Source organism: Nematolebias whitei, chromosome 21 (assembly GCF_014905685.2).
Source record: "Nematolebias whitei isolate Nwh7 chromosome 21, NemWhi1, whole genome shotgun sequence".
In the NCBI taxonomy this organism is placed as follows: Eukaryota; Metazoa; Chordata; class Actinopteri; order Cyprinodontiformes; family Rivulidae; genus Nematolebias; species Nematolebias whitei.
In genome coordinates this window covers 8,685,777-8,695,464 of record NC_056518.1, presented here as the reverse complement: position 1 = coordinate 8,695,464, position 9,688 = coordinate 8,685,777, and the positions used below count along the sequence as shown (strand labels likewise).

At 40.0% G+C, this 9,688-nt stretch overlaps 1 protein-coding gene across 1 annotated transcript in view; it reads left to right on the top strand.

Moving 5' to 3' along the window:
- Window positions 1-873: 873 nt before the first annotated feature.
- kcnk10b (potassium channel, subfamily K, member 10b) overlaps window positions 874-9,688 on the top strand; it is a 38,442-nt gene continuing 29,627 nt past the window's right edge. The window contains exons 1-2 of the mRNA XM_037694929.1: window positions 874-928; window positions 5,390-5,805. Of these exons, the coding sequence (XP_037550857.1) occupies window positions 874-928; window positions 5,390-5,805 (471 nt within the window). The remainder of the gene's footprint in view (window positions 929-5,389; window positions 5,806-9,688) is intronic.

Genomic DNA, 9,688 nt, shown 5'->3' with positions numbered 1-9,688 from the left:
TAAAGATGATGGATGGATGTTACATTAAGAGCTTGAAACCACATAATTTTTGGTCACGCTCTAAATGTCTCAGCAGTTTTACGCTGACACTGTGCATGTTCCATCAGCCCAGTGGGCATGATGGCTTGGAGCAGGTTGTCCATCTTCATCTACCATCATTCATCAATAATTCACGTTTACTCCCACATATGAATGATGTAATAGTTTGGCGGTCACTGATTTGGTGCCGTCGTGCGCCATGTGCTCAGTTGCCGGCTGCCAAATGATGAGGAGGTAGAACTAACCCTGCTGGGCTTCAAACACACAAACAGTAAGTGGTCTTTAAGTCACTTGTTCACATCGACACGTGCTGCAAACCTTGCTGGCGCGAGGCTCGACGCATCTCGAGAGAACAGGGCAGGTGGAGTCGTGGCTGCAAGAGCTGAGAGGGAGGAGAGCATCCTCCGTTGTTCTCGTCGCGTGCGTAAAAACGCTTGGCTACACACGCGCACGCTGGCAGGTTCTGTGGACCGGACCACTTCTTCAGTGGTGTTGTTTGGACCACGGAGGGGTGTGAGGCATCTGGAGCCCACCACCTCATCTCGTGTCTGTCGGTGGTAGGCGACACCGCGTTCGAGCAGGGCGGGGGTTAAAAAGGAGGAGGGGGGTGGGGGTGGGTGGTGTTCTCCACTTGAAAGGCAGACAATGCGGTTTTGCGATGCGTTTATTCCAAAGCAGCTTCAGCGCAACAAAGATGAAGCACCGAAGAAGGAACGCGTCGTGATTCATCTCGTTCCCTTTATCGTCTGATTTTGGATTCGCATTATTATTATTATTATTATTATTATTATTTTTAGTTTGTCAGTGTGACTGAAAAAACAACAACAACCAGAGATGAAATTTCCAATAGAACACCCGACAAAACAAGTTAACTGGGACCCTGAGCAAGGTAATGATGCGTTTGTTGCCAGTTTGTGTTGTTTAAAACAGCTGTCCACTCCGGGATGATGGGCAACCTGCGGCACATCCGCATTACATGATTTATCTCTTGAACTCTTTAAAGCAGCTAATTATTCAAGCCTGGGACTCTTGTTGTTTGTCTCTGAAGGATTCCTCTCAGACCATGTGACAAATGATGCAAAATGCCCTCAGTAGTACTAGAAAGGTGTTCATGTTCCACCCTCCGCTGAGCACAGTTGCGCAGGGCAGCACCGACACAAGCGCAGCTGCAAAAAGTCAAGATGACGGAATTAATAATGGTAAAACCGGAAGTTGTTTCAAAATAATAGTGTATTGGGATTTGCATGGAATGTTTACATGACGTCACTACACAGTTTACATTTTTAAGATTTGTTTGTCGGAGCGAGGGTCTTCCAATGAGTCATCGGCGCTCCGTTTCCTTTCAGTTCTCCTTAGATGCATAAAAACACAGTGATTGATTTAAAATCCTAACTGAAGTAAAACCTAACCCACGCTAGGGTTTGAAAATACAGAACATTTTGGTGAAACATTCTTACAACTTTAATTGCAGAAAAACAAACAAGATCAATACACTTTATTTTGAAATGCTACTTTTGCCGGAAGTTGATTAATCCCAGCATCTTTATGGTTGGGTTTGATGCTCAGCTGGTGAGTTGAATGCCTGCAACCTGCCATAATGGCACCACATTGCCATTGTGTTTACTGACTTATTTAAACAATCTCTATGTATTTTAAACTTAGTGTTTAACCAACATTTAAGTTTAGCCTTTTATATAGCTGTTTCCCAAATTGGTTTTAAGTGTGGTATAAATGCAACATTTTATGACATCATGAAACTCACTGTCTTCATCCACATAAACTTCCATTATGCACCATCTCCTTTTTACGTGGATATTTTAGACGCAGGGAGTGAAGGCTGAGAGCCTCAGACATTATCACATACACTCTTCTTTCCACTCAGGTGCTTATTTAATTTGCAAAAATCGATGTAAAGCTGTTACGGTAGTCTGAAAACGACTTTACAGTAATGTACATGCAGTCTCCGACATCTCAAGCCTACATCTTGTCCACTGCAGTTCTGGTTCTGATTTCAGGCTCTCATATCTTGTAGTTCATGTTCACAAATAATTTTCAACCAAATAGACTGAAGAAATAAATCTGTATAACCTTCTTCCTTTCATTTTGATGCATAACTAATTTACTCAGTTTTAATTGCTGATAAGAAGCGATAAGTAGCAATTAATCCACTGGCAAGACCAATAAAATCTCATTAAAACCACATCAACTTTGTTTGCAGTCCTTCTGCTCATTGATGTGTCAACACTGTAAAAAAATAACCACCCCCCTCCCTTTAAGATGTACATTGTTAATCAAAAGTGGCTGTTTTGCACTTTCCTGTGCCTGTAGGATCACTTTACTGTTATTGATCCACTCACTGTTGTGGAGATTTACTGAAAAGATTTATCAGACGGTGAGAACCCTTTCTCTTTGGGCACCCTGGATTTATTGGCGCAGTGTGTGACATACAATGCCAGTAAACAAACCAGTGGAGTTCATTTCTCTTTTCCGCCTTTGAAGGCTGCATCCTTATAGACAACAAGCTCCACCCAATATCTCAGAGGCATTCTCTGCTCTTCAGCCAGAGGGAAGAGGCGTTGTGGGGGTGAAGGCCAAAGCTCTGAAAGGCTTATACAATCGATACATTAAAAGGAATCTAAGTTTGTCTGCCTCCTGGATGCTGCAGCTCGCTGCTTGTTTGACCTGCAACACAAAATAGCAGCTCCTTTGGACAAGTACACTCATCTGAAGCCGCTTTTCTGCAAGAAGACTCGTTTATGTTAGGAGTTTAGGACTTGCCTTAAAATCAATGTAGTTATTGTACGTCCTTAAGCAAAAGTGCTAATTCTGGTTTTCCACATTTATCCGTGATCCTGGTGCGTACTCTCATCAGAACAACAGGAACGTACAGTGCCTTGTGAAAGTATTCGGCCCCCTTGAACTTTTCAACTTTTTGCCACATTTCAGGCTTCAAACACAAAGATATAAAATTTAAATTTTTGTGAAGAATCAACAACAAGTGGGACACAATTGTGAAGTGGAATGAAATTTATTGGATGTGTCAAACTTTTTTAACAAATAAAAAACTGAAAAGTGGGGCGTGCAATATTATTCGGCCCCCTTGCATTAATACTTTGTAGCGCCGCCTTTTGCTGCAGTTCCAGCTGCAAGTCTCTTGGGGTTTGTCTCTATCAGTGTTGAACATGGAGACACTGAAATTCTGCCCATTCTTCCTGTAAAACAGCTCGAGCTCAGTGAGGTTGGATGGAGAGCGTTTGTGAACAGCAGTCTTCAGCTCTTTCCACAGATTCTCGATTGGATTCAGGTCTGGACTTTGACTTGGCCATTCCAACATCTGGATATGTTTATTTGTGAACCATTCCATTGTAGATGTGTCTTTATGTTTTGGATCATTGTCTTGTTGGAAGATAAATCTCCGTCCCAGTCTCAGGTCTCTTGCAGACAAACAGGTTTTCTTCCAGAATGGTCCTGTATTTGGCCCCATCCATCTTCCCATCAATTCTGACCCTCTTCCCTGTCCCTGCTGATGAAAAGCAGGCCCAAACCATGATGCTGCCACCATGTTTGACAGTGGGGATGGTGTGTTCAGGGTGATGAGCTGTGTTGCTTTTACACCAAACATATCGTTTTGCATTGTGGCCAAACAGTTGGATTTTGGTTTCATATGACCAGAGCACCTTCTTCCACATGTTTGGTGTCTCCCAGGTGCTTGTGTCAAACGTTAAACAACACTTTTTATGGATATCTTTGAGAAATGGCTTTCTTCTTGCCACTCTTCCATAATGGCCAGATTTGTGCAGTGTACGACTGATTGTTGTCCTATGGACAGACTCTCCCACCTCAGCTGTAGATCTCTGCAGTTCATCCAGAGTGATCATGGGCCTCTTGGCTGCATCTCTGATCAGTCTTCTCCTTGTTCCAGATGAAAGTTTAGAGGGACGGCTGGGTCTTGGTAGATTTGCAGTGGTCTGATACTCCTTCCATTTCAATATGATTGCTTGCACAGTGCTCCTTGGGATGTTTAAAGCTTGGGAAATCTTTTTGTATCCAAATCCGGCTTTAAACTTCTCCACAACAGTATCTTGGACCTGCCTGGTGTGTTCCCTGGTCTTCATGATGATCTCTGTGCTTTGAACAGAACCCTGAGACTATCACAGAGCAGGTGCATTTATACAGAGACTTGATTACACACAGGTGGATTCTATTTATCATCATCAGTCATTTGGGACAACGTTGGATCATTCATAGATCCTCACTGAACTTCTGGAGTGAGTTTGCTGCACTGAAAGTAAAGGGGCCCAATAATATTGCACGCCCCACTTTTCAGGTTTTTATTTGTTAAAAAAGTTTGACACATCTAATAAATTTCATTCCACTTCACGATTGTGTCCCAGTTGTTGATTCTTCACAAAAAATTAAAATTTTATATATTTATTTTTGAAGCCGGCAGCACGGTGGTGCAACTGGTAGAGCTGCTGCCTCTCAGCGAGAAGGTCCCTGGTTCAAACCCCGGTCCAGGGGCCTTCTGGGTGGAGTTTGCATGTTCTCTTGTTGCATGCGTGGGTTTTCTCCGGGTACTCCAGTTTCCTCCCACAGATCATAAACATGCATGTTAGACTGATTGGTAACTCTAAATTGTCCCTAGGTGTGAGTGAGAGAGTGAATGGTTGTTTTTCTCTATGTGTCCCTGTGATGGACTGGAGACCTGTTCAGGGTGTACCCCACCCCTCGCACAGTGATTGCTGGACATGGGCACCGGTGACCCCCGTGACCCAAAAATGGAATAAACGGGTAAAGATAATGGATGGATGGATGTTTGAAGCCTGAAATGTGGCAAAAGGTTGAAAAGTTCAAGGGGGCCGAATACTTTTGCAAGGCACTGTATGATTTAATTTTCTGAAACGTCTTAGCATTTTAAAGACAGGGTCATTTTTAGGTGACAGGGCGTCTTGCTGCAGACATGGATAACATGCATCTACTCTAAAAGCTTTAAATTTGAGCCATTTATGAGCTCAGCTGCTTTTAACACCTTCATGAAGGGTGATGTGTTTTCAATAGCTGTAAGGCTCTTATATTTGTCTGACTGCTATTATTAAATGTAAAATGTAAGTCATAAGAAAAGGTGGAGGGGAACCTTTATTACTTTTCTCAAACCCATAATTTAGAATTTTCATTATGTATTATAATAAACTTGAGCATTTCTTGTTTTTTTTTTTTTTTTAACCAAACACATCCAACCCCCAGAATGACACAAAAAAGACCAAACATCTGTTTTTGTGCTAATACTTTTCAAGAAGATCGTAAACAACATATATTAACCCATGATTTCCCCTTCTCTCTTTTTTCCCAGTGGCGGTCCAGACCCACTTGGTCACTCCCAAGAAGATGAAGGCTGGCATGGTGAAGTCAAGCCTGGTCCACGCCAGTGTGGCCACCATGCAGAACCCCATGAGCTACGACCCAAGAGCCAACGGCCACTGCGCACTTCCTCGCCTCTCCATCTCGTCCCGCTCCGCCAGCATGGTGGCAAGTTTGGACGCCAACAACGACGGCTCGATTGCGGCGCTCCAATCAGTGATGAAGTGGAAGACGGTGCTGGCGGTGTTCATTGTGGTGGTTCTGTACCTGGTCGGTGGAGCTCTGGCCTTCAAGGCTCTTGAACAACCTTTTGAGAGTGACCAGAAGACTAGCATCACCCAGGAGAAGGCATCGTTCCTGCAGAAACACCCGTGTGTCACTCCTGACCAGCTGGATGACATCATCAAGGTGAGTGTGTGGAGACAAGATCTTGAAGAAATGACAGAACTGACTGTTCTCAACTGATTAGCTGCAATTATGCAGATTGTTCTGCAGTAAGCAAGAACTTTAAGTTAATATTAGTGGTTTTAGCAGCAAATTCTAACAACGTCATGATCTTGAATGTTGATTTTTGTGTGCAGATTACGTTCTAGGATATAAAATAGAAAAACCCTAAAACTATTATATCCTAAAATAAAATTTTAGGATATATTTGTTTTAACAATCTGGGATGCAAATTTTGCAAATGTGAAATTCCATGTAAAAAAAAAAAAAAACTTATTTGGAATAAAAAAAAAAAACATTCCATGAAGGATAAAAAAATAACCACTTATAAGCAGTGTCAGCCATCTTAAAATGAGTTGAACTTAAAACATAATTATATGTAGATAATTTCATATAGGTTATTCAGATGTTAGTTTCTGAGAGTTTCATTGAAATATGTCCATTGGTTCAGGTGATATTTTGCTAACAGACGGGGACAAAGCGTGTTGACTCCAACAGTTATTAATGTAGGTTTAAACAAAAAGTGTAATGCAATATTTTAGCGCTCAAGGAGGTGGGGACGCCTCTTAGCTACTACCACAACAAATAAGAGCTTACCTGTAAAATAAACTGTTACAGTGGTGCTTGAAAGTTCTGAACTCTTTTTAATTTTCTATATTTCTGCATCAATATGATCGAACACATCATCAGATTTTCACACAAGTCCTAAAAGTAAACAAAGAGAACCCAGTTAAACAAACGAGACAAAAATATTATACTTGACTATTTATTTATTGAGGAAAATGATTCAACATATTTGTGATGGTAAAAGTATGTGAACCTTTGCTTTCAGTATCTTATAATTAATAATTATAATATTTAATAATTAACATTATTTATTGACTCATTTTCATCAATAAATAAATGATCAAGTGTAATATTTTGTCTAATTTGTTTAACTGGGTTCTCTTTATCTACTTTTAAGACTTGTGTGAAAATCTGATGATGATTTAAGTCAAATTTATGCAGAAATATAGAAAATTATAAAAAAGTTCACAAACTTTCATTGAGCTTTTTGTTTCAAGATGGAAACCCTTTGTTAGCACAAACACACTGAGATAAAACTGAACAGTTTTTTTTTTTTAAAATAAACTCTTGGAAAATAAAAAAATATAAATAAATTAGAAGATGATAGGTGCTATGCTACAAATAATACGGGAGTGAGTGAAACACTAACCATTTTAGTAAATTAATTAATTTATCGAAGACATTGCTGAACACCTTCAATCTGAGCTTGTACGGTTAAGTTGGTTAGTTTAGTTAATTTTGTGGCCGTGCTTGAGTACAATCGTCGACTTCCAGTGGTGGATCCTGAGCAACACTATTAGTGGGGCGGACGTGAATTTCCTGAATCACTAACTGCACAAATTTGACAAACTGTTTTACATTTTCTGTGATATATGTCCATCCATCCATTATCTTTACCCGTTTATTCCATTTTGGGTCACAGGTGTCACTGCTGGTGCCCATGTCCAGCAATCACTGTGCGAGGGGCGGGGTACACCCTGGACAGGTCTCCAGTCCATCACAGGGCCACATAGAGACAAACGAGACAAACAACCATTCACTCTCTCACTCACACCTAGGGACAATTTAGAGTTACCAATCAGCCTAACATGCATGTTTTTGGTCTGTGGGAGGAAACCGGAGTACCCGGAGAAAACCCACGCATGCACGGAGAGAACATGCAAACTCCACCCAGAAGGCACCTGGACCGGGGTTTGAACCAGGGACCTGTTTGCTGAGAGGCAGCAGCTCTACCAGTTGTGCCACCGTGCTGCCCTGTGATATATGTTTAATATTTAATTTATTGTTGTTGTTGTTTACATTTTGTTTGTTTTTGTGAACAAATTCATTTCCTCTTTTCTTCCTTCTGTGGGTTGATGCCTTGTGAAAAATAGTCCGGTCTCATAAATGAGAGAAACGGACGCCTCCCACCCCCACATCCATTCCCACCTGAAACAGGGCTCATATATGACACGAGAGAGAGATTGTATACATAAAAATGTACATATTTTATTTTGCTCATTTATGTATACATTTATTTAACTCTTTTTTTTAAATTTACCTTATTTAGTTTACTTTGTAGATTGTAAGACCTTTGCACCAATATTGCCAATGTATGTGGTTATTATTTATATTTAATTATTCCTTTGTTTATTTATGTATTTATTTTTTCTTTAATGTAGTTTGATATTATGACTGTGCTGAAAAAAATCCCCCAAAAAACAAGTGAGAGATGGAGGATTGCCGAACACTCATGTTCAAAATTGTTTGGATGTGTAAAAGTTTTTTTTCACTTTCATAAAAAAATCTAAAAGTGAAGAAATGATGTTAGAATATATCATCACTGGTTTATATAAATGTTCCAAACAAGGATCAAGCCAACAGATTTCTGATTACAAGCAGACTAATGTAAACACTGACCATCACAGCCACCCAAAATAGTTTTAAAATGCACAGAACAAAAGTACACAGCAAGCTCAGTAAATAAGACATTAGCAGTATTTATTAGGAGGAACTACTTTATGAGGCAAAATAATTTTTAGGTCAGTTTCTGAACAGCCATCTTTAATTCGACTCCAGCACAGTCTGTCTGCTGAGAAATCCTTTCGTGGAGGCGTCTGTGTACCTGGTGTCTGCTCATGCTCTACAATTCCTTCTATTTGTTGCACTTTTTGAAAAATGTGCTAAACACATATATTCTGAGTTATTTTTATTGTATCTGCCACATGATTAAGTTGAGGCACTCAACACCTAAATATATGAACAAGTGGGCGATTTACATCCACCCACTCACTTATTGAAGGACACGCTGCAGAGAAATGATAAAAGTAACATTTTCTCTGAATGAGCACTCTGATAGGTCTAAAGAACCATCAAATAACAAATATTTGTTAACCCAGTTGGATTAAAAAGAGAAAAAACAACTGCTCATATTTCATCTCAGGATCACCAAAGTGATATCATTTACTCTCAGAAACACATCACAAGTTTGTAAAATGTACAACACATGCAGTTTAAGGTTGAATAATAATAGTAACAGTAATAATGAGAAGGAGACACACGTGTCTGCTCAAGATATATTTTCCCAGTCGGAAACAGAAAACTATTAACCTTTAGTCAGGTCATCTGGACAGTTTCTTTTTTTGTGCTGAAATGTTTCGCCTTCGATCCAGAAGGCTTCATCAGTCAAGGAAACACACAACAAAACTGATTCTTCCTCCAACAGCTTACTCCAAAGTGGAACAAACCAGTTCTGCTTGTGATTAGATGGTCTCTTTGGTACGCCCCTCCTCCTTTGCTGGCCCTCTTCCTTGTTGACAGTCTTGTCAAACTGGTTGAAAACAATAAAGTCCATGCTCAATAATCCAGGTATAAAATCCTGTCCAGATGACCTGACTGAAAAATGTTGGATTTTATACCTGGATTATTGAGCATGGACTTTATTATTAACTTTTAGGTTCCTGAGCCCAAGTGCAAAGTGGTGGATAATAAAATATGTTTTTGTATCTACAACAGAACGAGAGTTATTGAACAATAATTAGGATGTAGCTGAATGTTTTGAACCTTCTCTGTATGAAAAATAATTAATTCTAGGACAAAATTCCAATCTGAGGTTTTAAAAACCCAAACAGGCTTTCAATAAGGATTTATTCTCAAACATTTCTATGAAACTTTGGTAAATAAAAATAACAGTTCTTATCAGTATGTCATCTGGCTCCATCCATCCATCCATCCATCCATCCATCCATCCATCCATCCATCCATCCATCCATCCATCCATCCATCCATCCATCCATCCATC